Source organism: Colletotrichum navitas (assembly GCF_030913465.1).
Source record: "Colletotrichum navitas strain CBS 125086 chromosome Unknown LY79scaffold_1, whole genome shotgun sequence".
NCBI classification, from domain to species: Eukaryota; Fungi; Ascomycota; class Sordariomycetes; order Glomerellales; family Glomerellaceae; genus Colletotrichum; species Colletotrichum navitas.
The window spans coordinates 1,626,745-1,654,713 of NW_026850547.1; the positions used below are offsets into that span (position 1 = coordinate 1,626,745).

At 53.9% G+C, this 27,969-nt stretch overlaps 11 protein-coding genes across 11 annotated transcripts; 5 read left to right on the top strand and 6 right to left on the bottom strand.

Moving 5' to 3' along the window:
- The first annotated feature begins 418 nt into the window (after positions 1-418).
- Positions 419-3,469, top strand: LY79DRAFT_533575 (origin recognition complex subunit). Its single transcript, XM_060556370.1, has 7 exons — positions 419-723; positions 776-991; positions 1,053-1,126; positions 1,177-1,405; positions 1,457-1,596; positions 1,651-1,924; positions 1,973-3,469. Exons 1-7 carry the CDS (start codon positions 547-549, stop codon positions 3,116-3,118), a joined length of 2,256 nt encoding a protein of 751 aa, XP_060420936.1. The 5' UTR covers positions 419-546; the 3' UTR covers positions 3,119-3,469.
- Positions 3,470-4,898: 1,429 nt separating this feature from the next.
- LY79DRAFT_664725 (uncharacterized protein) lies at positions 4,899-5,441 on the top strand (the record flags this gene model as incomplete). The annotated part of the gene is made up of 2 exons (XM_060562950.1): positions 4,899-5,227; positions 5,318-5,441. The coding sequence occupies 2 exons, from the start codon at positions 4,899-4,901 to the stop codon at positions 5,439-5,441; spliced, it is 453 nt and encodes a 150-aa protein (XP_060420937.1).
- A 235-nt stretch (positions 5,442-5,676) lies between these two features.
- On the bottom strand, positions 5,677-7,207 carry LY79DRAFT_533582 (Pre protein translocase subunit Sec66-domain-containing protein). The gene is made up of 4 exons (XM_060556371.1): positions 7,184-7,207; positions 6,726-7,085; positions 6,303-6,607; positions 5,677-6,237 (listed from the first exon to the last, which is right to left on the bottom strand). The coding sequence occupies exons 2-4, from the start codon at positions 6,994-6,996 to the stop codon at positions 5,953-5,955; spliced, it is 861 nt and encodes a 286-aa protein (XP_060420938.1). The 5' UTR covers positions 6,997-7,085; positions 7,184-7,207; the 3' UTR covers positions 5,677-5,952.
- Positions 7,208-7,782: 575 nt separating this feature from the next.
- On the top strand, positions 7,783-9,880 carry LY79DRAFT_574750 (NPL4 family protein; the record flags this gene model as incomplete). The annotated part of the gene is made up of 4 exons (XM_060559627.1): positions 7,783-7,866; positions 7,915-8,039; positions 8,064-9,567; positions 9,617-9,880. 4 exons carry the CDS (start codon positions 7,783-7,785, stop codon positions 9,878-9,880), a joined length of 1,977 nt encoding a protein of 658 aa, XP_060420939.1.
- Positions 9,881-10,437: 557 nt separating this feature from the next.
- LY79DRAFT_503881 (carbamoyl-phosphate synthase) lies at positions 10,438-14,371 on the bottom strand (the record flags this gene model as incomplete). The annotated part of the gene is made up of 4 exons (XM_060553449.1): positions 10,438-10,545; positions 10,667-12,040; positions 12,247-13,928; positions 14,032-14,371. 4 exons carry the CDS (start codon positions 14,369-14,371, stop codon positions 10,438-10,440), a joined length of 3,504 nt encoding a protein of 1,167 aa, XP_060420940.1.
- Positions 14,372-15,706: 1,335 nt separating this feature from the next.
- LY79DRAFT_503648 (tRNA synthetase class II core domain-containing protein) lies at positions 15,707-17,306 on the bottom strand (the record flags this gene model as incomplete). Its single annotated transcript, XM_060553420.1, has 2 exons — positions 15,707-16,855; positions 16,911-17,306. 2 exons carry the CDS (start codon positions 17,304-17,306, stop codon positions 15,707-15,709), a joined length of 1,545 nt encoding a protein of 514 aa, XP_060420941.1.
- Positions 17,307-17,565: 259 nt separating this feature from the next.
- LY79DRAFT_533590 (uncharacterized protein) lies at positions 17,566-19,023 on the top strand. Its single transcript, XM_060556372.1, has 2 exons — positions 17,566-18,105; positions 18,160-19,023. The coding sequence occupies exons 1-2, from the start codon at positions 17,846-17,848 to the stop codon at positions 18,938-18,940; spliced, it is 1,041 nt and encodes a 346-aa protein (XP_060420942.1). The 5' UTR covers positions 17,566-17,845; the 3' UTR covers positions 18,941-19,023.
- Positions 19,000-20,208, bottom strand: LY79DRAFT_664731 (18S rRNA biogenesis protein RCL1; the record flags this gene model as incomplete). The annotated part of the gene is made up of 1 exon (XM_060562951.1): positions 19,000-20,208. The coding sequence occupies one exon, from the start codon at positions 20,206-20,208 to the stop codon at positions 19,000-19,002; it is 1,209 nt and encodes a 402-aa protein (XP_060420943.1).
- A 193-nt stretch (positions 20,209-20,401) lies between these two features.
- Positions 20,402-23,117, top strand: LY79DRAFT_533592 (pentatricopeptide repeat domain-containing protein). The gene has a single exon (XM_060556373.1). It carries the CDS (start codon positions 20,527-20,529, stop codon positions 23,077-23,079), a length of 2,553 nt encoding a protein of 850 aa, XP_060420944.1. The 5' UTR covers positions 20,402-20,526; the 3' UTR covers positions 23,080-23,117.
- Positions 23,118-24,372, bottom strand: LY79DRAFT_533593 (uncharacterized protein). The gene is given in 2 exon segments (XM_060556374.1): positions 23,118-24,272; positions 24,284-24,372. 1 exon segment carries the CDS (start codon positions 24,259-24,261, stop codon positions 23,227-23,229), a length of 1,035 nt encoding a protein of 344 aa, XP_060420945.1. The 5' UTR covers positions 24,262-24,272; positions 24,284-24,372; the 3' UTR covers positions 23,118-23,226.
- A 647-nt stretch (positions 24,373-25,019) lies between these two features.
- On the bottom strand, positions 25,020-27,808 carry LY79DRAFT_503951 (Nop14-like family protein; the record flags this gene model as incomplete). The annotated part of the gene is made up of 2 exons (XM_060553460.1): positions 25,020-27,455; positions 27,509-27,808. 2 exons carry the CDS (start codon positions 27,806-27,808, stop codon positions 25,020-25,022), a joined length of 2,736 nt encoding a protein of 911 aa, XP_060420946.1.
- Positions 27,809-27,969: the final 161 nt, after the last annotated feature.

The window sequence follows — 27,969 nt, forward strand, 5'->3', positions numbered from 1 at the left end:
TTGGTTTCGGTGTAAAATTATTCGCCCCCGTCTTTTTAAGGAGTGCAGCTGGGAAGCATGAGATGGCAGGTGGTTGCGGCGATCCCTCATTTCAGACGACATGCTTCTTCGTCCAGCGAAGTGGGTTCAGTGTACAAAGGGGCGGAGGCTTCCCCAAGGCCCAAGGGAGAGGAACCCAGGTCGGGGGAGAAAGTTGGGGCATCCGTAGATGCTTGCATTGTCTGCGTGCGGCTCTTCTTCAGGTTATGATGAAGCAGAGGTAGGATGTCATTGGCCTCAGGTTTTGGAGGTAAAATGGAGATCGCCTCAGGTTTTGTTTTGCGAAGGCGGGAGCGGACAAGACTGGTAGTCACTAGTTTAACACGGCCTCGGTGCATTGGTTCTAATATTATTTTGCAAGAAACAACTCCTTGACAGTCGCGCATGTACTTTGTGAATGTTGTCCGCCTGATCTAGTAGCTAGGTTTCTGGTGTGAGTGCTGCCAATTGGTTTCCGACACTGTGCAGAGAGGATATACACCGCCCCCCTCTGCACAGGTTACATCCATGTCGACACTGTATCTGACTGTGCTCTGTACCTTCTGTGCATGCGACGCGTGCCAGTCCCAAAAGCGCGACTCCTACTGCGACGACATTCAGTATCACAGCAGGACCGAAGTAACAACCCGCAAAATGAGCGGCGAAGACAGCCAAGAGTCTCAATTTAGACAAGAAGATCACCAGGTTAGCGATTATCAAGACGGAAAAGGATCCCGTTGCTAACTCTTCTCCCTAGGCAGCCTACATCTTCCGACTCAAGGGCGAGGAAGCTGTAGCAGATCGACCTACCAAACGTCGGCGTGTATCCAAGAATGCGGTGATTGAAGAGGCCAATGTCGCCGATGCTTCGACTTTTGCACCGTTGCTGAATGGGAGCGAGCTGGCTGAGTGCGTGAAGTTGCGCGAGAAGCTGTTCCGGACCAGTTGGGGCCGTCTCGAATCTGAAATCCAGGTCGGCAGATCCCCACACCCTGGATTTCTGGGGGGCAACAACTGACTGCAAGATGCTACAGAAAATCCTGCGCGATTCCAACTCGGCTACGTTGGACCAGGTAACGGCCTTTTTCCGGGATCAACCTTGCCCTCAGTGCGTATATCCAATTTCTCGCAGAGTCCACGGCTGACAACCCGCCGCAGAAACAAGATTTCCTCAGCCTTCATCATCACTGGACCCAATATTTCATCCCAGGATCTACTGTTTGAACAGCTATCAGAAACCCTTGAGGAGAACACGCGAAGCAAATTTGTACGCCTGAAGTCGTCCGAGGCCACCAACCTAAAGGCTGCTCTCAAAAAGATCATTGAGGATGCCACCTCGCGGGGCTCTCTGGATGACGAGGATGTCGAGATCTCACTCGGTCAAGATGTACGTTCATTTGCCGTCAGTAATTACCTCATGAAAGCTTACAGATTTTAGGGGCGAAGGTATTTGAACTACGACCTCGAAGGGCTTTATGACTATTCAAAGGCACAGCAGTGCGATCACATTTTTGTTGCGTTTCAAGACAGCGAAGGATTTGATAGCGCCCTCCTGTCTGACTTGATTACACTCTTCGAGTAAGTCGGCTTCGCACATGTTCTCGAATCTGAGTTGACATTTTGGCCACCTAGTTCCTGGCGACCCAAGATCCCGTTCACACTCCTGTTCGGCATTGCGACGTCAGTAGAGCTACTTCAAGCTCGTCTACTCAAATCTGCATGCCAGCATCTCTACGGCGCTCAGTTTGACGTTGTGCAAACCGAGGTCATCTTGGAGCAAATTTTCAAGGCGGCTATTGCAGGAACCGATGCCGCTCTCACCCTCGGCCAGACCTTGTTGCAAAGCCTGGTTGTCCGACAACAGGACCAGGTTGCGAGCATCCAATCATTTGTGGCTTCAATCAAGGTGAGAATGAGCACTGTATTCAAGAGCAGTTGTGTTGACCTGTCTTAGTATGCATATATGTGCCACTTTTATGCTAACCCGTTGAGCCTGTTTTCGACGGAGGACGACGAGATGAACAGCGAACTTGTGCAAAACGAACACCTCGAGGCTCTCCGATCGCTCCCTTCGTTTCGGCACGAGGTCGAAAGCGCCGTCGAGGGCAAAGATTTGAGATTAGCGAGGTCTTTGTTGGAGGATGACAACCTACTACGCGAAAAGATTTTTGATATTCCAGAGAAGAAACGCGAATGGGTGACTCGTCTCCTCCGCTCGCTTAAGCTTGTCCAGGCAATGGGTGTTAGCCAAGAAGACTTTCTCTCGATATACATGAAAGCGGTGGCCGAGGGCATCAACCTTGCGACCGACGACTGGGACATGATTGAAAGCATCAAGCGGATGCAAGCGGATGAGTTTGTCTCGATGCTCCAACATATTCGTGAGACCATAACTTGTGGAGATGACCACTTATGTCTCGCCGGATGGGAGTCCGAGGCCGGGGACACGCCATCTCTTGTACAGACCCTCCTCGACAGGTCAAAGGAGTTAGTAAGCAGGGCGCAAGAGGGTGGCACCACCTTGAGGAGCGCGTACAGTGGCCACAGCAGAGTTCTCCGTACCACTGTTGTTGCGCAAAAGGTGCAACTCAGCCACGATTCGGCTGCGCTTTCCGAAGACGACAAAGCTTTTACCGAGATCGTGGACCGTATTGCGGAGCTTTTGCAAGACATCATACGCTGCGAGCCGGCTGCAAGTGTTTTCCTGCACGAGACATGGCTATACGATTCCAAGACACCCTACCGCGACGTTTTCGTACCCCGTCCCCAGGATGTCTTTGAGCGGAGCCTGAAGCGACCGCAGGACTACCTCGCGTGCGCGTGCTGCAGCACAGAAGAGGGCATCTCGACCACATTGCCCGTTACTTCGCTGCTGTATCATTTGTACTTGGAGACGGGCAACCTCATCAACGTCGCGGACCTGTGGTCTGCATTCTACGCCATGGTGGGCGGCGGTGACGACGCAGAGAGCGAAGGGAACGCCGATGAGCGGGCGGCTCTGGTCCTCTTCTATCGGGGACTTGCCGAGCTAAAGGCTCTCGGCTTTGTGAAGGCGAGCAGAAAGAAGACGGACCACATTGCCAAGATCAAGTGGCTTTGAGAAGCTGAAAGAGCCGACGACAGCGCCTTGCAGCTGCGAAACGGGGCCATGACGTGAGAACGCACGTCAATCCTGCAATTCCACAGGGGAAAGGTATTGAGCGGAGCAAAAATTCGAGGTCCAATTTACATATATATAGAAAAAAAAAAAATAGAAAAAAAAGCTTTTGTCAAGAATAAGGAGGCGAATTCTGCTCTTGAATCAATCAGTGAATATTGTGACTTTTCTATGATTGAGATGTGCTAGGCGACGGGTCTGGGTACGGTGGGGGAGTACGCAGATGTCTCTCTCGAGGAATTTGTCATTGACTCGGACGTGTTTATGTCGAAAACGACATTCTTCACGGCTGATTTTGTCTTCAACAAGACCATTGTGTTTTCATGCAGCCTTTGTCTCGTTGTGCAGACCGCCATGGAACTGGGTAACCAGCCTTTGTCTACAAATCCTGACTCCGCCCGCGAGCTGCCAATAGCACGGCTCAGAGAACTGCCGGCCATGGTGAGAGAGAAGGAGCATAGTGGAGAGGGGCGGATGTTGTCTCGGAACCTCCATAGTCGGGGCGGAGCTGGTTTCCCGTTGCGGCCGGCGCGAGATACGTTTCTAGGCCGGCCAACTGGCTTTTTTCGCAGACATCCATACGCAACAGGATGTCAGCCCACCATTATCTTCATCCTTCCTCCCCACTTTCTGCCATGTCTCATGTTCTTTGGGCGTGTCGAGGAGATAAAGAAGATCATAGGGGAAGGAGGTGCACCGCGCTCCCAGCAGAACCGACTGGATGGAAAGGGGGCTGTTTAGCGAAAAGCGACAGACTTGTTGTCCTCGCGGACCTTACCCAGAATGGCAAACTCTGGCCGCCAGTGGACAAAGAAGTTGTGTCTCGCCTGACGCGTTAGTTTCCTTCCACTGCCGCAGCCCTCTCTTCTCCTCGGGTCCCAGCTGTTCGGTTCGTTTGTTTGGGCGGAGGCCAAGAGCCTGGACCTGACGGTTTACTCTTTCTCTGCTACCGGTTTTTAGACCAGCCTTTAGGGTCATCATGTAATTTTTTTTTCTCTCCATTGCCCTTTTGGGTCATTTGTTGTTGTCTCTGGTCGTGTTGCCGTTCCGACCTTCAAAGGAAGACAAGGGGGGAACGGTATGGGATGAGGATTTTGGCCGGCTAGTGGCCGGGACCCATCTACCTTCCTTTGCGGTGACTTTGCATACAAGAATGCGAGTTTTCCACTCGGTATTCTTGGGAGGATTGGACTCGATATCTTCTCACACTTCACATCTTTGGCACCCGTTTCCTATCTTCAGACCTATAGACATCTATTCGCACACATTCCATTTGCTGTTGATCTGTGCAGGCATAGACTTCCTATTGTGAAAGGGCCGAGCATCATTTTTTTTATCAAAAGACCAGAGGCAAGAAAAAAGAACAAGCATCAAAACTGAAAGACGCCAGTCTGTTCCCTCGGAGATCGTTATTTTCTACATATCTTGGGATTACACGCTCTTCATAAGCTCATTTCTGCTGAATACCTTTTTCGTCACTTGATCACTTCCGCTTCCAACCAAGACACTTATTCATTCTCCTGCCTGCCGAGCTCCTTGACAACCTTGTAATTCCTCACCCAGCACAGCACACCTGAAATCTGCTTGAGAACCGAATACCACCTGGGGCACCCAGGTTTCCCCTATTTCCAGATCTACAAAAGGAAATAGACCGAGAAGACGGGAAAGGCAAGAGCGCAAAAGAATCATCAACAAAAGACAAGGGCAAAAGAGAAGAGAAAAGATGGCAACCAGACATCACCACACGACTAACGGCGGTATCAGCAACCGCCGGGCGGCCCGCAACGCGGCTTTTCAGGACAAGGTACGGCAGATGCGGCTGCGCCTAGCCCCGCTCGTGCAGATGTCGACCGGCACCGTTCACCCGGCCTTCCCCGCGACGCTGCTCAACTTCTGGCTCCTTACCGAGGACCAGCTCGACGACCTCGCCCGCTTCTACCACCAGCGCAGCCCCTCGCCTTGGTCCGGGCAGTACCCCTGCCCCATCACCTGGCAGTCGGGTCTCAGCCTCGAAGAGAAGCGCAGGAAGATTGGGAAGTTTATCGGTCTCAGGTACGTTGCGGACGGGAGGGGACGGCGAGAAAGCCGTTTAATCCCTCCCTTCATCCCCTCTCGAGAATCAGTCGACTAACTGAACTCTAGAGGTTGCGATACGCCTATCCGGATACGCATCAAGACCGAGGAGCAGATCATGGAGGAAGCGCGGCAGGCGAGACTGGCGGAGGACGAGGCGGCCCTGCGGAGGAAGATGCCCTGGTACTCATGAGCGTTGAGTCCTGAGAACTCCGGTTCGCGGGGGCGGGGCGGGGCGGGGGGGGGGGCTTATTTGGTGGATGCACACTTGTGGCAGTTGCTTTTGATTTCTTTTGACTTACCAGCTTTCTTGCATGGCATTGCGTTGATATCACAGCATATCAAAGGCGTTGGCGGCGGGGTTCACGACATTCGGTGGCGATAGACCGATCTTCTTTTGGGGCCAGAGCGAGAGCGCAAGGGGGAAATTCCAACTTATTTAGGTTCTCAATTCATTCATGATACTAAAAATTCCCTGCCCCATGACCGTAAACGCCTAACGCAACCGGGCAGCGGTCGAATGCTCTTGATTATTCGCCACTTTTCCGTATCATACACCGGGGAGAATGAGGTATCTGAAGACGATTGAGAGATACCGCGGAGCGCCTAGCCCACATTTGGAGAGGTTTGGAGGAATGAATGCGTGACGACAGGGGATATGATTTTTGCTGTACGAGAGGGAAAGGGCAATGCACGTCTGTTGTCTATTTCTTGCCCTTCTTCTTCTTAGAGGGCGTGCTGGTGGTGTTGGAATCGACGAGAACGGCGTCGCCGTCGACACTAGGCGGGGCAGTCGAGTTTTTCTCGGAATCGTCGAGCTCCTTCATGAATTCGGTCTGGATCGTTGCCCTGCGCTTCTCCCACCATGCCTTCTCTTGCTCGACGGTGTTCGCAACCTCTTCAAGGCGGTTGCGCGCGATGGTGTTGGCGGCGATCTCGTTGGCGGATTGGAAGATGGACTGACCCCAGTTGGGCGCGAGGGCATTGGCCTGGTCAAAAGTCAGCATGTCTGTCGTTTAAAACGTCCACCCGGGTGCAAGAGGGATTTACAAACCTCCATCACGACGTCGCGCAGCTCGTCCTCCATCTCCTTCTCGGCACGCTGAAAGCGCTGCCACAGGTCATCGCCGACGCTTCCCCGCTGCAGTAACGTGCTGCACGCCTGCTTGGCGGATCGGATCTGAACGAGGCGATGGATGTCCTCGACGGCGCGGCGGAGGAGAGCAGCCTTGATGACAGTGGAAGGGATCTTGGGGGCTTTCTCTTGGCCCTCTTCGGGGGATTCGAGGTGTAGCAGGGAAAGGTAGATGTTGCGCTGGAGATGAGGACCGAACCAGGGTGCGAGATTGGCGCTTTGAGCTAAAAGAAAAGGAGATCGATCAATAATGCTGTACTGTTTGCGCGCCCTGAAGGGCTCGCATCGTGGGCCTGGTCCTTTGGAATTGGCTGGGAGGGAGGAGGCGGGCAGAGAACGTACTGGCTTTGCGCTTTCTGTAGATGGTGGAAAAGGTCATGAAAACGCCACCGAGAACAGTCAGGTAGGCGAATGGGAGCACAAGGCTCATCCAGTCGACGTTGAACATGGCTATGGTTATTTTGGCACTCTCGTAAGGATCGTGGTGGGGGGAGAAAAAGGAACAGAGAAGACGAACGAGGGACAAGGAAATTTGTGGTGTTGCAGACGTCCAGCCCGTGTTGTTGATGCAGCGTGTCCAGTACTGTATGACAGAACAGCTTGCTGGTCGCATTGGACAGGTCACTTTTTTGCTGTCCACCTAAAGAGGGCCCGCTGCTTTACCAGATTCTGCCTCTGGGTCTTGCCATGCTTCTACAATACCTACTGTGTTTTATTTGATGATGTGAGTATTTCATCTCTTTATTCTTCATTTTTCTTTGTCTACGTGGTTCTAGAATATGTGAGAATTTAAAACTTACCAAATTGTTTGCATATCGATTGCGCTTTCTTGGGATTTCATAAGTCTTATTGTCACAGTTCCTCCAAGTTGATGAAAGTATCCAGTAAAGCAGCAGCTCCTTGACAGGGGTACAATGATACAAGAGCACATCAAGGGCAAGTGTGGCTGCTCTGTTACACTTTCCCGTTCAAGCCACCTTAGCAAGGCCATTACCGCGCCCCTGCTGGGCGGTGAATAAGCTATGCCAGGGGTCGCTGAAGGAACGTGCACTGTCCCTCCCCCTCCCTCTATCGTTTTGCCGGCCCCACACCAAGGCACCACCTTTGATGACGCTGTCGGCGGCGATTCACCCAGTGTCAAGTCGAGTCCTGGAGCTCCTACCCATCCCATTAAACAACACAAACAGCAACAGCTACTACAAACTCGAGCTTTCTTTCCACCACCTTCTTCCACCACACGTCCTTCTTACGCCTCATAAATCAAAACGACAGGGGGTAAAGGACATGGGCTCATTCCGCTGACAACATCCTTATAGAGTTTTCTTATTTAATTACTATACCATCGTCCATTCCTTCAACCTGGGTTTACCCTCACACAGCTTCGTCTTCTCCGCCCAACATGCTTCTGAGACTGAGAGGGCCCGACGGCATGAGCCGTTTGACCATCGACAAGGACGCCTCATTTGGCGAGCTTGGTAGATTGGTAAGGAACTCCCTCCAAGCTATCATCATCCCTTCTAACTCTTTCTAGCTGCTTCCGACCCTTCCAAAAACCGTTGACCCGAACACCATCACACTTTCCAATGCCCCGACAGGCGGCGATGCCAAGAACCTGACCGATATTGCATCTTTCAAGGTCGGACAAATTGGACTGAAGTAAGATGATGGCAGTAATCCTAGGCTCGAATTGCAAGCTGACAGTCGCAGACATGGCGACCTCATTTTTATCAGCTATCGGCACCAGGTCAGCCAGGCGAATGGTGATACCAATGGCACACAGCCGCCCCTCGCATCGTCGAACCGCCTCAATGGCAAGCCCATCCTCCCCACCGAAGACCTGCCGATCGATCCCTTGCCTGTGACTTCGCCGTCCGAGAAAATCAAGAATCCCTGGGAAGTGGTCAAGCAGCACCCGTTGGATGATCGCCTAGATAAGAAGGATGGCAAGATCCCGAGAGGACGCGACAAGATGTGTCGCCATGGCCCGAAGGGCATGTGCGACTACTGCATGCCTTTGGACCCGTTCGACGCCAAGTACCTCGACGAAAAGAAGATCAAGTATCTGTCATTTCACTCATATCTTCGTAAAATCAATTCCGCCACGAACAAACCCGAGCTCGGAAGCTCTTTCATTCCACCCCTGGCCGAACCGTACTTCAGAGTCAAGCGAGACTGCCCTTCCGGGCATCCTCAGTGGCCTGAAGGTATTTGCACCAAGTGCCAGCCCAGCGCCATTACGCTACAGCCTCAGTCATTCCGGATGGTCGACCACGTAGAGTTCTCGTCACCAGCGATTATCGACACCTTCATTGACGCATGGAGGAAGACGGGTGGCCAAAGACTGGGTATCATGTACGGGCGGTACACTGAATACGAAGTCGTGCCTCTTGGTATTAAAGCAGTGGTGGAAGCCATCTATGAGCCGCCTCAGGTTGACGAGGTGGATGGCATCTCGCTGAACGCCTGGGAGAACCAGAATGATGTCGACGACGTTGCACGGTTGTGCGGACTGCAGCAGGTTGGCGTCATCTTTACTGATCTTCTCGACGCTGGGGCTGGTGACGGATCAGTTGTGTGCAAGCGACACGCTGATTCGTACTTTTTGTCCTCTCAAGAAATCTGTTTCATCTCACGCTTGCAAGCTCAGCACCCGAAGCCTACCAAGTGGAGCGATACTGGGAAATTTGGCTCCAACTTCGTCACATGCATCATCTCAGGCAATGAGTTGGGAGAGATATCAATCTCATCATACCAAGCATCTAACGACGCCGTCGAGATGGTGCGTGCGGATATCGTCGAGCCCTCGGCCGATCCCAACGCCATGCTCGTCCGGGAAGAAGAGGAGGACGACGGATCTACCAGCCGAACCAGATACATCCCCGAGGTTTTCTACCGCAGGATCAACGAGTACGGCGCCAACGTCCAAGAGAACGCGAAGCCCTCGTTTCCCGTCGAGTATCTTTTTGTGACTTTGACACACGGTTTCCCGGACCAGTCCAAGCCCACCTTCACACAACTAGGTTTCCCCATCGAGAATCGCGAATACATGGGCGAAAGCCAGGAGCACTCTGCTGCATCTAGGCTTCTCAAGTTCTCCGGAGGCCAGAAGCCAGCGGAAGGCGGTCTGGAAATGTCCAACTTCCATCTGCTGTGTTTCATCCACCAGATGGGTATCCTTTCGAAAGTGTGTAATTCATCCTGCTCCCGATATTTCTCGCTGACACCATCTGTAGGATGAGGAGTCGCTGTTGTGCCGTGTTGCATCGCAGCATGACCTCGCTGATACCTATCAGCTGCGATCTACCGAAGGCTGGCAGACTTTGCAGGCCATCCTGCAATCGACCGGTGAGCGAATCCCCAAGCGCCCACGGCAGTCCGAGGGCCATCCCGCTTCCAATGAATTGCGTGATCCTTCTCGCCGCCAGTCCGGCACCACGGAACCACTTGCTAAACGATTTGCTGCCTTCAGGCTGAACGAGCGTCGCCCACCTCGGTAAGCAGAGCAGTCATCGTAAGATTTGCTCTGTTACTTCATGCGGCTGTATGCAAACGATATACGTGAGCGACGATATGGTGCGTCACACGATACTCTCGCGAGCTTCGTCGGCGGGTAAGGATTGGGAATGTCTACTCGTTCGGTCGGTCAAAGGCTTTACCGGTCTGGTGTTGGGTGGTTTAGGGAGCATATTCGCATGGAAGGCATACATCGTCTTCCCATCGGGTGTAGTAGTACAAAGGCGCCTGCAGCAAGCAGTCACATCACGAAAGGTGTCTGAGAGGAATTGAATTTTCCAATAACCTTGTTTGTTTCGTTTGGCATCCTGCCTGTGCGTTCACGGCTTTCCTGTCGTCGATTTGCCTGACACTATCAGGAGATCGAGGAGATTTTCGAACAGAACTCTTAGGTTTTTTTTTTTTTCTTTTTTTCATTCCCCCCTCCCGCTGTCACACCATCGCCTATCGCCAATTCTGAGGACTTTTTTTTTCTTAGAACAAGATTTCCGGCTAGCCCAAAACTCCGTGAAAACCCGAAACAAGGTGGTGTAGGTAGTATTTACAACGGCTTGCCGCCGAGGAAGTCAGACCAGCGGCGAACTTCAGAGGGAATGCCCTCCTTACGAGGCAGCTTCTCGCTCATGCACTGAGCAAAGAGCATAGCAGTCTACATAATCGTCAGTGATTGTTTGTGTGAGATTGGATGAGGCACTGTCTCCTCGAGTACCCAAGCAGGCATAGGAAGACAAAACAACAGGGACAGAGGCTGGGGGCAATAATTAGCTCACCTTGGGCTCCATGAATAGAGGAACGCCGAAATCGACAGCATTACGACGCATAACGTAGTCAACGTCCATCACGGTCTTGCCACGGGCCTGTGCCAGATTGAAGACACCGCGGATGTCGTACTTTTGGAAGACCTCGCGAAGAGCGCGCTTATCCTCCTTGGGGAACTCGATCACGTCAACAGTGATGCCCTTGACATTCGACTCGAGGAAGTCCTTGACTTCCTTGTCGGCAGCGTAGAGCTTGTAACCCATAGGGGCGAGGTAGTTCACAACGGTGGGGAGCCATTCCTTGTTCAACTGACCACCGAAGAGGAGGCCTTCGCCAGGCTCGGGCATACGGAAGTTCATGGTGGACTGCAGAGAGGTCCAGTAGGCCTCAACGAGGTCCTTGCCGAAGCAGGCAATCTCACCGGTAGAGGCCATCTCCACGCCGAGGAAGGGGTCGGCGCCGGCAAGACGAGTCCAAGAGAACTGAGGAACCTTGGTGGCCAGGTAGTCACGCTTGACGGCCATCAGGTCGACAGGCTCGGGGACCTCCTGGCCGACGAGGGCCTTGGTGGCAACGTCGATAAAGTTGGTGCCAAGGACCTTACTGACGAAGGGGAATGAACGGGAGGCACGGAGATTGCACTCGATAACCTTCAACGCAGGCTCGCCGCCTTCAGGGTTGTCGGCCTTGATGATCTGCATGTTGAAGGGACCGGTGATGTTCCAGGCCTTGGCAACCCTCTCGGCAATATCCTTGCAACGGTCTAGGGTGGTCTGGTCAAGGTTGACGGGGGGCAGGACGAGAGTAGCATCGCCGGAGTGAACACCAGCCTGCTCGACGTGCTCACTGACAGCGTGAAGGATCAGGTTGCCCTTAGAAGCCACAGCGTCGACATCGATCTCTTGAGCACCCTCAATGAACTTGCTGATGACGACAGGGTGGTCGGGAGATACATTGGAGGCTGCCTCAAGCTTCTCCTTCAGGTCCTCCCGGCCGCGAATGACAGTCATGGCAGCGCCGGAAAGGACATAACTGGGCCGGACAAGAACGGGGTATCCGACCTGGTCAGCAAAGGCCTCGGCCTCCTGGACGGAGGTGAGCTCTTTCCACGCGGGCTGATCAATACCAATGCTGTCGAGGATCTCGGAGAACTTTTGCCTGTCCTCGGCCTTGTCGATATCAATAGGGTCAGTTCCAAGAACCTTGGCGCCTCCTGTCTCCTGTAGTTTCCTGGCCATGTTCTGGGGCAATTGACCACCGACAGAGACGACCACACCGGAGGCGGACTCAAGATCGTAAATATCCATCACACGCTCATAAGTCAACTCATCAAAATAGAGCTTATCCGCCATATCGTAGTCGGTCGACATCGTTTCAGGGTTAGTCTAGAATGTTATCCTGGTTAATTGGAGTTTCTCGAAAGGTGGGATGAAAGTGAGGGTGAGAGTGAGCATGTCAGGAAGACATAGCTACTGATTGCGCATCGTTCTTTTCAAGGTGCAGGTGCCTCTGCGGCCTCCATATTTGAAGCAGCTCCTCAAAGTGCGCCGGATGGCTGTCGAAAGGGAGGGGGGGAAATCATGTTACTTACGTTGATGACGACAGTCTTGTTCCCCATCTTACGGAGAGCTTGAGTGGCACCGGTAGCGCACCAATCGAACTCGACAGAGCTTCCAATGCGGTAGACGCCACTGCCCAGAACGATAATTCCCTTATCCTCAAATGTGACATCGTGGGACGAGGCGTTGTAAGTGGTGTACAGGTAGTTGGTGTCAGCGGGGAACTCAGCCGCAAGAGTATCAATCTTCTTAACCCAAGGGCGGATTCCGAAGCCAAGGCGAACTTCGCGGACCTTGTCTTCGGTGCTGCCAACTGCGTTGGCGATCTGACGGTCAGAGAAACCGAGCTTCTTAGCCTTGAGGACTTGGTCCTTCTTGAGGGCCTCAAGGCCACCAGCCTGCTCGAGCTCGCGGGTGCAGTCCACCAGGTTCTGCAACTTGTACAAGAACCACTTGTCAATCTTGGTCAACTCGTGAACCTTGTCCACAGAGTAGTTCTCGTGGAGCATAGCCTGACCAACAGCGAGCCAACGGCGGTCAGTAGGGTTCTGGAGCTCAAAGTCCAGGTCATCAAACTTGTCGCCCTGGAAGCCAACGAACTTGGGGTCAACCTGGCGAATAGCCTTCTGGAAGGACTCTTCAAAGGTACGTCCAATAGCCATAACCTCACCAACAGACTTCATGGCACTGCCGATGTCGCGCTTGACGTGCTGGAACTTGGAAAGATCCCAGCGGGGAATCTTGGTGACGATGTAGTCAAGGGAAGGCTCGAAGTTTGCGGTCGTGGTCTTAGTGACGGCATTGGGGAGCTCGGGGAGGCTGTAACCAAGGCCGATCTTGGCTGCGGTGTACGCAAGAGGGTATCCGGTGGCCTTGGACGCCAAAGCAGAAGAACGAGAAAGACGGGCATTGACCTCGATGACACGGTAGTCGAGGCCGTCGGGCTGGAGCGCGTACTGAACGTTGCACTCTCCCACAACACCAAGATGGCGAACGATCTTGATGGCGGCGGATCGCAGCATGTGATACTCCTCATCGCTCAGGGTTTGGCTGGGAGCAACGACGATACTGTCTCCAGTGTGGATGCCCAAGGGGTCGAAGTTCTCCATGTTGCAAACAGTAATACAGTTGTTGTTCGCGTCACGGACGACCTCGTATTCGAGCTCCTTCCAGCCCTTCAGAGACTTCTCAACCAAGATTTGGGGAGACAGGGTGAGGGAGCGGGCAGCCATGTTGCGGAGCTCCTCCTCGTTGTTTGCGAAACCGGATCCCAAACCACCGAGCGCGTAGGCGGCACGGACGATGATGGGATATCCGACCTTCTCGGCGGCGTCGAGAGCCTCCTCGACGGTTCCAACAGCGATCGACTTGGCGATGGGGATGTCAATCTCGTCGAGGGCGCGAGCAAAAAGGTCGCGGTCCTCACTCGTCTCAAGGGTCTTAACACTGGTTCCAAGGACCTTGACGCCGTACTTTTCAAACAGACCCATGCGCTGCATCTGGACACCGAGATTCAGGGCGGTCTGGCCACCAAAGGAGAGGAAGATGCCATCGGGCTTCTCTTTCTCGATAACGTACGTCACGTATTCCGGGGTGACGGGCAGGTAGTATACCTCGTCGGCGAGCGAGTGGTTGGTCTGGATGGTGGCAATGTTCGGGTTGATGAGGACGGACTTGACGCCCTCCTCTTTCAGAGCCTTCAGAGCTTGCGATCCTTCATGGCGAATCTTGTTAGCCAGGGGCTCCTTGATGTCTGTGACTCACTTTTCTCTGCGCACACATGCGCAGAGAGAAGGTAGTTAAGGAGTGAAACAAACCTGAATAGTCGAACTCTCCAGCCTGACCAATGGCGAGACCACCACTGCCAATGACAAGTACCTTCTTGACGTCGACACCGACAGAAGACTTGATCACACCGCTCTCAAGATAAGCCTTGGGGTTCGGCGCCGATTGCACGGCACTGGAACGAAGCGCGCTCGCGGAAAAGAGGCGCTTCTGAAGCAGCTTTGCGCTGCTGCTCTGAAGTTGGGCCCTGGACAGACCGTTGGAAGCAGCGAGGGTGAAGTTCCGGCCGGTCAGAGCTGTCGGGACTCGTCGACCATGTCGGAGGACGGCCGGAGCTCGACCTGCCAAAGAACTTGACATGGCCGACGGCATTATGATGGTCTCAAGGTGCCAATTCAACTAAAACCTGTGAGAAGGAGAGGGAATGCTCGAGGTCAGAGCCAATTGAATGGTTTCAGGACCAGGAGAAAAGAGCGTTATAATGGCCGCCGGGTCTGAAGGGTTGTGACTCTTTTCCTTCGCTTTGCTAAGATTGTGGGGAGGGAAGAGGATGGTAAAGTTCTCGTCTTCAGCGACAAAAGGCGGTTCCAAAGTGTGATAAGATAAGGAAATTTTTCGTTGTTGAATTGGCCGATCGGGGTGCCCAACGACTCGCAACGCTAACTCATAAACGTCTCTCTTCTTAGGGACCCGTTTGCAGTCCAGGGACCACTTCCCGCCGTTATCGCAGGTTTCCGCGTCGTCGCAGTCACACACACACACACACACACGGACATCCAGGCACGTCAAATGGTCTCTGGCGAAAAATTCTTACAACCCCAGTATAACAGAGTTCAACGAGGGGTAAGAATAGCATTGTAAAACTCTCAGCACCGCATCCTACTGAAGTGTAACGGTGCCCCGAGCAAGTCTTTCCCTCCTGTTGTGCCCAGACCAGTGCCAAGATACCTGAGTTTGCCAGCAGCTTGGACGCTGCACAGTACACACTGAGTCACAGCCTCTTTTGCTCATTTGGGATGGGGATGGGGTCATTGGAGGGAGGCTGTTCTCTGTGCTGTGACTCCTGTAACTCAAGTCCCCAGCTAGGACGATCAAGTGACTCACGGTCTGCATCTCCTGCAACTCCAGTGTCATTTCTGACTCTCCGCGTTCTCCAACCTACCTATCCACTGCACGCACCTGTTTGAGGGTCCGAGCTTCTTTTTTCTTTTGGGCTACGATCTGACGTTTGTATATGCCCCGCTATAGTTGGCATTTGCCCCGTCATATGCCCCGTCATATGCCTGGGGGCAGTTGTGGACTTCGCACTTATCCATTGGCCAATGCCACCAAGCAGCCCTAGGGAATGCCGCTGGAGAACTCCGGTGAGGCCGAATCGGTAATGGTGCCGATGACACCGATGGGCGAAGCGCAAACTTATCATGAGGATCATCGGCAGCCTTTGCTAGGCAATGGCAGCTCATTTAAGAGAAAAGCCAGCTACGTAAAGTTTTGTGTGGGGCATCTGAGCCATTTTAGTATTGGCACGTCAATAAACATTGGCAGAAGAGAAAAAAATAAGGAAAAAAGAAGCGAATGCACTTATGCAATATGACCCTTCAAAACGTGATTGGTATTCCATTCGCCAACATTATGCTAGCCCAAGCTCATCTCATGTAAGTCATATCCCTTTTTCTTTTTTCTTTTCTACTTCCCATGCCGTTTCATCTAATTCTTCTCTAATCTCACCGCCGGGTTCCTCTCGATGAAGTTCAAATCCACCTTGTGTCCTAAGAGCTCGCGAATGTTGGAGATGCCGTACTTGATCATGGTCGGTCTCTCCAAGCTCAAGCCCCAACCATACACTCTCATGTCCTTGGGCAAGCCCATGGCCTCAAGCATCTCCGGTCTGAACATACCACTGTTGCCGATTTCAACGAGCTTGTTCAAGCCCTTGTGAAAGCTGAAAATCTCCATACTCGGCTCGGTGTAGGGGTTGTACGCTGGCTTGAACTTAATGTCCGTGATGCCCATCTTGTTGAAAAAGATCTCCATGAACTCCATCAAACCGCCCAGCGTCAGGCCGTAGTCTGCAATAACACCCTCAACCTGGTGGAACTCGGCCAAATGCGTAGCATCGACACTTTCGTTACGGAATACTCTGTCGATAGAGAAGTACCGGGCTGGGGGAGGCCTGCCGTCCGGACCCTTCTTGGAAGCCAGTTGGTGGAGGATTGCCGTCGAGATGGCCGTTGTATGTGTGCGGAGAACAAGTCTCTGGGCTTCGTCCGCAGCCCACGGGTAACGGTAACCGATCGAGCCAAATTTGCCGTCCTGATGGACCTGCTTGACGTTCTCCCAGTATGTCTCGTAGTCCTTCTTGTCATCCGCCGACTCAGGACCAGGCTTGTCCGCCACCTTGGGATCTGAGATGTAAAAGGTATCCTGAAGGTCTCTTGCCGGGTGTTGCTGGGGAACGAACAAGGCGTCGAAGTTCCAGAAACCAGATTCGACGAACTTGCTGGTGGGCATCTCCTCGAAACCCATCTCAAAGAAGATTTGACGGAACTCGTGACGGACCTTGTTGAGGGGGTGCAGCGCGCCGGCGTTCTGGTCAGCTCCAAGAGCCTTGAAGTTGTACGGCTTGAAATTGGCTGTCTTCCATGAACCAGATGCAATCATGTCAGCCGTAAGGTCGGTCTCTTCCTTCTTGATTTCCAGGGCGAACTCGGGCCCCTTTTGGATCTTGAAGGTGATGACCTTCTGTGTCTTGATGAGCTTGCGCTTCTTCAATTCGGTGATGATCTTCTGGTCGTGAGTGCCTGTCTTCCGGATCTGCTGGAGCTGGGCTTGGGTAACGTCTTGTATCGATTCGGCCTGCGTTCAACTAGTCAGTATTTGCCAAGGCATTTATTCTGAGACTCAGACTCACAGATGCAACAAGCTTGCCGTCGCTGCCCTTCTTGATCCATTTCTCCTTGAAGGCCTTGCCCTGACCGACCTTCGTTACGTTTTTGTCGCCCACGGCAGCCTCAAGCTCCTGCACCGTCAGCCCCTCCATTGCTTTGCGGACAGCCTCAAAGACGCGAGCTTCATGGCTTCCATGCTCCGCGATTTGCTCGCCCTCTGCTTCAAGAACTGCTTCCTCTCGGTCAATTGATTCGTATTTCACCATGGAACGACTGGCGAGTCGGTCCAACGCCGCCTTGATGTCAACGAACTGGAACTCGGGGAAATGCTCGGCAGACAGGATGGGATCCTTCTTGGACAGAGCAAGAAGGATCTGGGATGTGAGGTCTCCAGAAGGACCGTTGCTCGCCGTCGCCATGGTTGTGTGCGCTGATGTCTTGAGAATGTGGCTTGCACGTCGAATTGTAAGTGTTCGGCTCGTTGAGTCAGAGGGGCAATTGTAAATTAGGCGGGAACTCGTGGCAGAAATTTGGCTGGGACAAGTCGAATCGGAGGGGAGTGTGGACCCTACGCGGGACAGAAGGAGGGGTCCTCGTATCAATGATTATCCTTCTTCCGAAAAAGAAAAGGTTGGCTTGCGCTTAATGAGCCTGTCAGAAGCTGCAGTCAAAGGGGCTGGTCAAGTGTACAGGTACCGTACGTGCAGCTTCTCCCAAGAGCAGCTTGTCCCTAGGTAGTGGCGTCACTCACGGCATCCCTGCAGCTGGATTCGGTGTCGCTTATCCACAACTGTCCGCATCAAGTTCCAACGGCTGAGAACATCCTCACACATGTTTCCATTTTGAAAGCTAGTAGTATCTGTGCTCGAGCTTCCGCAACCCAGATTTTTGGAGTATGAAGCGTCGCTCACCGCCACGCTGCAGGATTCTCCGCCGACACCAATGAGGCCAACGAGCTATGGTCGATGATGCCGGGACAGACACCCTGCCAGGCCGATCGGTCCCTCTCGAGGATGAACAACAGGATGGCAGAGGAATTCCGGAGCTGTCGCAGCAGCCCGACGATGGGGACACCAGGAGCACTAGGAGGAGGCAGCGGCGGCGGAAGCATCAGAAAATCAACCCAGGCCTCGCAAGGAAATTTGACTTCATGACCCAGTTGCTACGGAACCTGGACGCTCTGGTCTACGCGGAGCTTTGCACTCTATACTACATGGAGTAGGTCTTCTCCATGCCCAGCTCTCGATGCAGATACGCTGACCATTGGCATAGATGTTCCATTCTCCGCTTCGCCGTCCGCGTCTATGGTCAACATCATTGGCTTACACCTAAGCCTGACGACTATCCGCTGACTATGGAGGCGGCACGGTCACAGGTTATTTCGGTATTCGTTCCGAACCTCATCTGCATCCTACTGCACATCTTCACATCGCTACCCACAGCTGGTGAAGCTGCCCGCGGATATCTTCATGGAGGCGTGATTGTGGACTTTATCGGGCAAACGCCGCCGACCTCCAGGTTTATACTTCTCGCGCTCGATTGCATCATACTGGTAATCCAGTGTTTGATGCTGGCTATCCATTCCGAGCGAGAGAAACTGCGCCCCACTGTGCGACCTATACTATTCCGATTACCACCAGCGCTACAAGAGACAATTGGAATGGCCTCGACTCAAGACCACGATGCTGAGGAACGAGGGGTGCTGAGGGATGGTCCTGGCTTGGAAACGGAAGACCTAAACAGTGTGGAGCTGCAGCCTCTGCAGCCTAGTGGCGAAGGCGAACATGAGCAAGATGCTGAACAAAGTCAATCTTCGCGACGCCGCTCGTCCCTTCACGCAGCTAGTGGAATGCATTTGTTCGATGTCCTCAGTTCGGGAAACGGTATTGTGGGAGAGTTTCACATATCTCATACTATCAGGCATGCCACTACAGACTATTGGGGGGCGGCAGGCCATTCGCTCCAAACGCTAGGCTATACAGCGGCATTGACGAGGCTTTCGGCGATGAGAAGGATGCCCCAGTTAGAACGCAATCAGAGGAGTCAGAGATAGCGCGAACGGTAACACGATGTCCATGCAGCGATTCTAGTTTCGTTGCGCACCCTGATATATTAAGCAATCTTACGACCAACATTACCAACGCCGCTTCCCTTTACCGTAACAAGTATGTCGCCTGAGTCATCGTCTTCCACATCTCTCAAACCCCAACTGCTCGCGCCAAACGTCCGCAGGTCCCGCGCAAGCCCTACCATTTCTTCTGTGCCGATGACATCCCGTCCTATTCTCAATCTTCCCACGTCTTCGGATCCCATTGCCATCAGTGTCAACACTGTGCTGGCAGATGTTTTGGTGACGCAGCCTCCTTGCGCGATGGTCTCCAGCAACTGGTAGGCGCAGTTCTTGCCAATATCTTCGGGAACGACACCACCCACCGGGGGAGCAACGACGTCGGCAGAGTAGAGCACACCGACAGAGCTTGACTCGGCGACCAAGCTAAGACCAAAACCGATACCTGTCCGTGTCTTCGACTTGTCGGCAGCGGTGACCAGCGGTGCAGTATCGTATTGCGCCGCAATGTGTATGTCCGAAACCAGCGCGTTCAGCACCTCTCTAGCTGAATGGATCATCCGGCTGTTATTGGACGCCGAGACTCCAGTGCAGTATGCGACTCCGCGTATCCTCCTTATCTTTCCGGGGTTTCGGTTGAGGTGAAGGGTTTTCGGAAGTCGGACTTGGCTTGCGAATCTAAGTTCCACGACACCGCCGCCTCCTCTGCCACCCTTCCCGGGGCAAGATCGCGAGAGCACTCTCAGCTCAATTCGCGCTGGTGGTATTCCGAAAAGACCAAAAAGGGGCAGGATGGCTGTGCGGAAGGAGTCGACGGAAATGTCACCCGTCTCGGTCGCCGAAGTAATAACGCCCGGACCTGTGAATCGGATATTGACATGGGCCTTCGAGAATGGCGCGAGGAGGCAGATTGGAAGGAGGAAGTAAGTAACACCGCGGGTGTTGTTCGGCGGCAAGCTATGTTCGATGACGTCGCCGTCGGATGCGCCGAATCCAGCCATGGTACCGGTTATCAGGCCAGGATGGTACGTAACTGTCGTACCTGTGTACGAAATCTGCATGGAGCTGCCATTGGTAACGGCTTCAAGCAAGCGGAGGAACGAGATCTCATGCGGCGCGAGACCTGGATTTGTCGGCGATGAGCTGCGAATTTTGGAGATGTGCACAGGCCGGCCAGTGAGGGTTGAGATGATCAATCGCTGGGCGAAGGATCTATGTCCGGTGAACCGCAGGTAATCGGGAGCGGAGGCCATCGTGCCGTCGTTTTGCGGTACTGCCAATGTCCTAGACCAAAGAGCGAAGACGAAGGTGGGATCTAGAAAATTATCTTTTTCTGCCTCTGTGTGGCGGCCGGCTTTGCTGCAGACGGCAGGCGGTATATCGTAAATATGGGGCCAAGATAAGATAAGCTACATTAACGCGTGCTGTGAGACGCCTAGGTGCGAGTGCAATGGCATTTGGGTTCAGGGTCCATCAAAAAATCTGACCTGTTTCTTTACTAGGAGCTTCTATTGCGCCGAAAGCCACACGTCCCTTGTTCTTCTTCACGTTAACCAACTACGACTTTCCTTATGTCTCGTAGATCCTTATTCCGCGACTTAGCATGTCGAAACACATTCATTTGCCAGTCTTGCCGGTCAATACTTGGGTCTTCGGCCCCGCAATCATGGGCTATACGGCATAGCTCCCGGGTGGCCCAGCTTGGAGCTCGTCCTCGTTCCGGCCTTCAGAGAACAGAAAACACCGTCTCTTCTACGCAACCCCCTCGAGACGATACCGATTCCAACAAAGCAGCTGCTTCACTTCTAAAAGAGCTGACACAAAAACGAACTGGTGAACCGATCTTGAAGTTCTTCGAAAAGAGCCAAACAGGCAAGATCGAGCAGCTTGGGAGCGAGGATGCGTTCACAGACGCCATGAGCGGAGTGGCTGAGATGGAGGAGGAACTCAAAGTAGAAGTGGCGTCTGACATGCGGCGCATGCTATTCCGACTTCAAGAAGAAGGTGGTTTGGGGGCATTCGGAATCAGTGACGTCGAGTCGATCGCAAAGGATTTTGAAGGAAAACTGGGAGGGGCCAACAGCACCGAGGAGATGAAGGCGAAACTGGACGATTACATCAAAGACTTGGAAAGGCAGCTTGACGCAGCGGGATTTGATGTCAGCGAATTCGATGATTCGAACCCTGTAGCGACCATGGATGTCATCGAGGCCACGGCTCGCGAGGACCCCTCGAAACGAAAGAAGCACCCCCCGATTCCGCAGATCCCCGAAAACGTATGGAGCTTCAACCAGCGAAAGCGTATCACACGACTGAACGCCCTCCTCTCACGAACGACCAAGGAAATACGAAGAGGTGAGGGTGTCCATGCGAAAAATATCCAACCGGTGTGGAAGGCGTACAGTGCAGCGCGGCAATCTCTAGCAAGGGCATGGGCGCATGTTCCTCCAGAAGTGTGGAACCTTCTCTGGGAGATCCTGTCAGTGAACAAGGAACACAATCCTAGCCGGCTCACTTATGTGTCGCTGCTGGCAAGGGACATGAGTGAGGCGAAGGTAGCCTTGAGCCCGCCACAGCAGCTGGTGACTGTGGAAGCCATGTTCCTAGACGGGTGGGAGGCCAAGGCCATCGACAACTGGAAGCGATGTAGATCGACCCTCGGTGACAACGGTGCCGAGACATTCCAGGACTTCTGGGAGCTTGGAGTACGTATGTTTTGTCAACAGGGGGATCTGGCTCAAGCAGAGCGTGCGGTTAACAAGTTGCTGGAACGTCAACTTGACCCACGCATCTTGATGCCTTACATCAGGAGCTGCGCGGCAAATCCTACGAACGAAGCGAGAACGAAGGCATGGGACGCGTACCGGCGTATGAGAGACCTACTCGGCACATCCATGGGGCTCGAGGACTACGACCAAGTCATCTCCTTCTTTTTGACGACAAGCCAAACGGAGGCGGCACTGCAAGCATTTGTCGACATGATGAGCTCCGGGACAGTGGAGCTGAAGGGACGTCAACGCTTGCCATCCCAGATCGGCAATAAGTTTTTCTTTGGCAAGTGGCTGAAGCGACTCATTGGTGCCGGCGACCTGGATGGAGCGTATAGCGTCTTCAACTTCATGCGCTCTAAGGGCATCGAGGCAGCCGCTATCCAGGTGAATGGGCTCATTGGCGCTTGGCAAAGGTCCGGCGGCGCTGATGATGTGGAAAGGGCGGACAAGCTGGCATGGGACATGATCAACGCCCGCATCGAATTTGTCCGCAACCGTGGTCGTTTGTCCTCCATGGAACGGCCGGTTCGCATTGTCGAAGTCTCCAAGAATAGCAAGCTTGGCGCAATGCCGAAGGCCACGCTCGAGACGTTCTCTCTGCTCGCCGAAAACTACCGCGTTCGACGCTTGCAGGGCGAGATGGACAAGCTCTGGGACGCTTTTAGAGAAGCAGAGATCAGCCCAGACGCGTTCATGATGAACCAGCTGATGGAGTCATACTCTCAGAATGGCAACGTCTCCGAGGCACGAGAGCTCTACCGAGCGCTGGTGTACGAGCGCCAGGTAAAGCCGGACCCGTACACGTTTATGGCGTTGTGGAAGATGCTGGGCGCGAACAGGCTGCACAACGTCACCGGCGAGGAGCTCGCCAACGAAGTCAGGCTTGCGCGCGAGACCTTTGCGGAAATGGTCCGTTTCTCATCCGTCTTCGAGGGCGACGGCCTCGACGGCCAGCTCGCGCGGAAGATTCTGCACACGTTCCGCCGGCTCAAGGACAACCTGGGCATCGTCACCGCGCTGCAGGCTCTCAAGGACGTCTTCAAATTCACGCCCCCCGAGGTGCTGGCCCTCGAGATGCTGCTCGAAACCACCAGTCTCTCGTGGGAGACCGCTCAGGCGAGACAGAAGCTCCGTCTCGTGAAGCGGAGGATCGACGCACACATCGAGAATCGGCAGAAACTACTCGGTCGGTCGACGACGCTGGATGAGATGACGCCTAAGCAGCGCGGGGACGAGCTCTCGCATTACATGCAGACGGTGTATATGGAGGCAGTTGGTCCTGTCCCACAGAGCCACATGGCAGAGGTGGCCAAAGAAATGGGCGTGTACGATGTTTTGGCGGGAAAGGCCTAGAGGCCGCAGCTCCACCCTGTATCGAATATATCTAGATATTTTACAACTATAATGACACCCATCACAACTAAGAACTATCTTGTTCCCCGTCCTAAGTATGTGACCAGCTGACCTTCTACTACCAAAACACTATACATCCATCCTTAACTAATCGTGATCTTCCTCTGTGACGCCGGGGCATCCCTCCATCTCGTCGTCTGGATAAGTAAACTTGCACCAGAAACAGTACCGATGCTCCTTTCTCAGGTACTCGACGAGCCGCATCAGCTTCTCGGCGTCCTCCAGCTCGTTGAACTCGTCCAGCTCGGGATCCTCCTCGTCCAGGTCCTCCGCCGTGACGTAGACCGTGCGCTTCTTCCCCAGCGCCGTGCGGTCGTCCTCGTCCTCCTGGTCATCCTCGTACGTCGGCAGCCGCGAAAGGCTCTGCTCCAGGTCATATCGCATCCGCCGATCCCGTTCTTTCTCTTCCCGGTGCCGCGCCAGACCCCGCCAGAGGACGTTGATGGACTTGAGTGGTCTCGCTGCTGCGCCGGGAGCCGGCTTCTTCCCCCCTTCTTTCTTGGTGCCCGCCTCCTTGTCGCTGTCCACGACGACGACGACGACCTGCGAGCCACCCTCGGCATCTTTCTCGTCCGCCATCCTCTCCGCGACCCTCTGTGCCGCAAAGACCTGCGCCTGCACCCTCGCCGCCTCCCTCTCCTGCCTTACCCGGTCCCGGTACTCCAGCGGGTCGACCTTGACCCTCTTGCCCTCCCTGACCTCCTCCTCAATCCGCTCCGCCGCCTCCCGCATCTTGCGCTTCCTCTCGCTCTCCATCCCGATGCCGCCCCTGTCCTCCTTGATCTCGACGGCGATCGGCTCCGTGCGCGCGCCTTCGCCCGCGGCGCCAAGCGCGCCGCCTTTGAAGCCCATCTTGGCCATCATCGCGAGGCCCTTGCTCTTCTTGGCGGCCGCGTCCTCGAGGAGCGACCGCGAGAGGGCCTTCTCGCGCGCCTCCGCCTCCTCGGCCGCGAGCTCCTCCTTGGACTTGACGCGCCCGCGGATCTCGCCCTCGCGCTTGAGACGCTGACGCCGCTGGAGGGAAGTTTCCGGTTGGGTTTTCTTGGCGGCCGGGGGCTCTTCAAAGGTCATGTTCATGTAGTCGTCCTCCTCGTCCGAGGCTGCTGATTGTTTTGGATCCATGGCTGGCGGGTCTTTTCCTGCGTATGTGGCGTTTTCCGACGGCTGCCTATTTATTGTGCCAGGCTCAGTATTATTTAGGAAGAAGGAAAAGTGGCAGGTTTTAGTTGGGTTATATGCCACGCAATAAGTAAGTCCGTATAAGCGTGTTGGAATTGGCGTAGAAAATCAAGGTGCCCCTCAGCTGTTATGAATATGCAAGCAAATCGCAGGAGGCTGTTGTTCGCGCCCAACTGGAGAATATTGGACTCACAACCAGAGATTAATGTCTTTGTACGTGCGTATCAGCTGCTATCATGGAGAATTATCAACCAGTCTAGTAATTGTGAAGTGAAGGCCAATGTTAACAGGAGTTGTTGGCGTATCGTGCCTGAGCTCTGGGGCCGAGTGGTGGTGGAACCCCACGTCAGCTGCGGTTGGCTGTGAGGAACACTGTCTGAATCATGGATGCGATGGCGGTTTCTTACGGGTCCACCCTACCTAGATACGCACCACCCTTCGTCCAGGCGAGCTGTGCTTACAACATGAACTTCAGTTACTTAGGGGTGCAATCAAGTTGATAATTTTGCATGAGCAACAATGTAAAGCTGGATCGGGCGCATCTCTTCATAATTTTCTATAGGAGGATCCTCAAATGGGCTCTAAACTCATCCACACTTGTATATGCTGGTATTGAATACAAAAGGAAATTACCATGCCGAAAAGCACCAACAAACTTTTTGATACTATGCCATAAAACAAACACTGCAAGCGCAGGCCATCTAGCGATGTCTGGCCTTCTTCCTGCCCTCCTTTTCCCTCTCGTACGCGTTGGCCTCCCTGCCCTCCTCGTTCTGAATCTCCGCCACGAGCCGCTTGTACTTCTTTTCGTACGCCTCGTCCTTCGCCTTCTTCAAGCGCAGATTCTCGCGGGCCATGAACTGGGCGTCCTTCCTCAGCTCTCTCATGGCGCCCTTGCGCTCCTTCTTATGCTCCTTCTTTAGCTTGGCCATCTCCGCACGCTCGCGATCCGGGTCGTAATGCTTGTTCGGGTCGTACGAGTCCTCAAACTTGGGGATGTACGTCTTGATGGCCAACGGACGGTGGTGGTGCAGCTCGAGCGGTCTTCGCGAGAGCTGTGCGATCTTTAGCATCCGTTCCAGCTTGAGCTTGGACTTGTCAAGCTGCTCGCCCAGCGCTTCGGGCAGCTTGGAGCGGATTGATGTGCTGCCCAAGTGCGCAAGGATATCGAATGCGGGCTGAAAGGTCTCGGGGAACGATGGCTTTGCGGCCCAGATGTCAGCTGCAGCGTCGAGGAGTTGAAGAGTCGTGCAGAGCAGAGCAGTCTTCTTGGACTCGGCCTCAGCGCCAGATACCTCCGCGATGGCACAGTCAGCCGGCGAAAGCCGTCGGAGTTCTGTCTTCCGCGCATTCGAGACACGAATGCCCGGTGCGGGTTCGTGGATAGGGAAGTTACCGGAGACCTTCGGAACCGCCGAGGGAGCTATCGCGCACAGGGTGTTGAGGGCGAAATTCATGACTTCGGGCACGTATCGCTTCGAGAACTGCTGGTACTGAACCGCCAGAGTCGACAGGTAGATGCCGATGGCGTAGTCGCTGAGCGTTTGCGGGATCTTGCCGCCGAGGTAACGGCCGATGGTAAGCATTGCGGGAGTCGCAACTTGGTGAAAATGATCCGACGTCGGGAATGTCGATGCAATCGCGGTCAGCAGCGTCAGGTCTCCATTGTGGACAGCCAGAGGCCGTTGCTGGCTGATTTCCTCCAAGTGAGACCGATACTGGTTTGCAATATCGATTGGGAACATCTTGGCCAAAGAGTGGATGTGTCGAACCAGGCTCTCCAATACTTGGAAAGACGGACTGCTCTCATTGCGAGGGCCGTTACCGACCATGTCCACAAGTGCGCGAGCAAAGTTTCCGAGTTTCTCCTTGTTCTTGCTGTCAAGCTTCGGGTGATACAAAGCTCGAATACGTTGGACGATGGTGGGCAACTTTTCGCTAGGGTATTTCTGCGATAGTGCCAGCAGCTCCTCGAAACTTTGTGGACATGGAAATGTGTAAGGCAGATCGGAGCTATCGACCTCTTGCCCCCCTTTTCCGCCCGCATTCGCAAATAGAGAGCTCTTCGTCTCCTCCTCAGTAAGCAGTCCCTTTGTAAACTCGTCGTCCTCGGAATCGTCCCCCTGATACTCTTCCTCCTCGTCCGATTGCTCCTCTTCGCTCTCGATGGGTTCCAGGTCCGACCCGCTGGCAATCAAGTCGTCCTCGATAAGGAAGTCATCCTCGTCATCGAAACCCAGTTCAGTCGCAGTGGGACGAGTTTTGGTTTTGATACCTTTTCCGAGACCAAAATCTTCGTCCTCTTCTTCAGGGATGAACTGGAAAGCAGGCTCTTCGAGGGTCTGATCCTCCATCTCCTCATCCGAAGATTCATCGTCAGAGACTGACTCGCCTCTCATTCTCTTCAAGCGCTTCTCCTCCAGCTCCTTTAGTCTCTTCGATTCTTCCGCCGCCATTTCCTCATCGGTCTTTGTGCGCTCCGTGGGGGCTGCTCGGCGATCCTGCACGAGCTTCTTGAGACGCAAGTCAAATTCCTTCTCGAAAGTAGACTTGTCAACTCCAGCAATCAATCTGCTTGCCTCCTCTTTCTTCTGCGCATCAGACTTGCCGTGAGACGTCAGGAGAGCGTGGAGATTCGGTAGCTCCTTGTCCAGTTCCATCCGAAGGTCCTCGTCCTCGTCCTTCGCGACTTGGCGTTCGTATTTGTGCATCTTCGACTTCGCAATAACCTCTTCCATAACTTCCTTTTTCGACTTTTTCCGCTCAGGCTCATCGGCAGTTGCTTCGTCGTCATCACCAAGTCCAGCGTTGCGGAGGCGTTTGAGCCTCTTCTTCTCGGTCAAAGAGGAGTCGCTGTCGCCATCTTCCCCGAGATCGTCTTCTTCGAAGTCATCTGCCATGTCGTCGTGGTGTTCGAAATTGAGAGTTTGGCCCATATGTGTCAACTCGCCGAGCGGCTCGGTCTCTTCAAGATCGAAGAGTGACGTCTTCTTGTGCGTTCTCTGCTTTTCACGGGCGAAACGTTCGAGCATCTTCTCCTCCTCGGCTAAAGACGGGTCGTTTTCACCGAATCGACGATCCAGTATTCCACCGACCTTGTTCCGCTTCTGCATCTCAACTAGCAAAGTCTCTCGGCGCTGTTGCGTTCGTTAGCATCGCGTTCTGCAAAGACACAACAGGGCATCCTCACCCTCTGCTCGCCCAAAGACTTGGCCTCGGTCGGACGGCCATGGATGCCTTTTGCCGCGGCCCCATTCTGAGGCCTGTTGGTCGTGATTTCGAACTTGGGGCCTCGGGGATTATGCTTGAGGTCGAAGGGGTTGAATTGTTCCCTGATCTGGCTGAGGGCCGCACCTCTCTGCAGACGCTTGTCGGTTTTGGCCTTTTCATCTTGCGCGAATTGGCGTTTCTGCTTCTTAGACTTTTGAGGACCAACAATTCCTTGCTCCCTAAGGGAAGATTTGAGTCGCTTGAGCTGCGAGCCGGCCATCTTGTCGTGTGTGCCTGGGACTCGGTGTTGTGGACGCTGCTGATAGGAAATAGTGCATTCGCCTGCCCAAATTTTTTGAGCGGAACGAAGCACAAAGTTTCTTATCTTATCATGGTGGTGGGGATGGCAGGGCGGTGGCGCAAGGCAAAATCAGTTAGTCG

Bases quoted from the DNA above. Each gene is read 5' to 3' on its own strand.
- LY79DRAFT_533590 (XM_060556372.1), top strand. From the start codon at position 17,846: ATGGTCGATGATGCCGGGACAGACACCCTGCCAGGCCGATCGGTCCCT. The intron at 18,106-18,159 runs GTAGGTCTTCTC...CCATTGGCATAG, and splicing joins TGCACTCTATACTACATGGA to ATGTTCCATTCTCCGCTTCG.
- LY79DRAFT_533593 (XM_060556374.1), bottom strand. From the start codon at position 24,261: ATGGATCCAAAACAATCAGCAGCCTCGGACGAGGAGGACGACTACATG.
- LY79DRAFT_533575 (XM_060556370.1), top strand. From the start codon at position 547: ATGTCGACACTGTATCTGACTGTGCTCTGTACCTTCTGTGCATGCGAC. The intron at 1,406-1,456 runs GTACGTTCATTT...TACAGATTTTAG, and splicing joins AGATCTCACTCGGTCAAGAT to GGGCGAAGGTATTTGAACTA. The intron at 1,597-1,650 runs GTAAGTCGGCTT...TTGGCCACCTAG, and splicing joins GACTTGATTACACTCTTCGA to TTCCTGGCGACCCAAGATCC.
- LY79DRAFT_533582 (XM_060556371.1), bottom strand. From the start codon at position 6,996: ATGCGACCAGCAAGCTGTTCTGTCATACAGTACTGGACACGCTGCATC. The intron at 6,608-6,725 runs GTACGTTCTCTG...CTTTTCTTTTAG, and splicing joins CTACAGAAAGCGCAAAGCCA to CTCAAAGCGCCAATCTCGCA. The intron at 6,238-6,302 runs GTTTGTAAATCC...ACTTTTGACCAG, and splicing joins TGCGCGACGTCGTGATGGAG to GCCAATGCCCTCGCGCCCAA.
- LY79DRAFT_533592 (XM_060556373.1), top strand. From the start codon at position 20,527: ATGTCTCGTAGATCCTTATTCCGCGACTTAGCATGTCGAAACACATTC.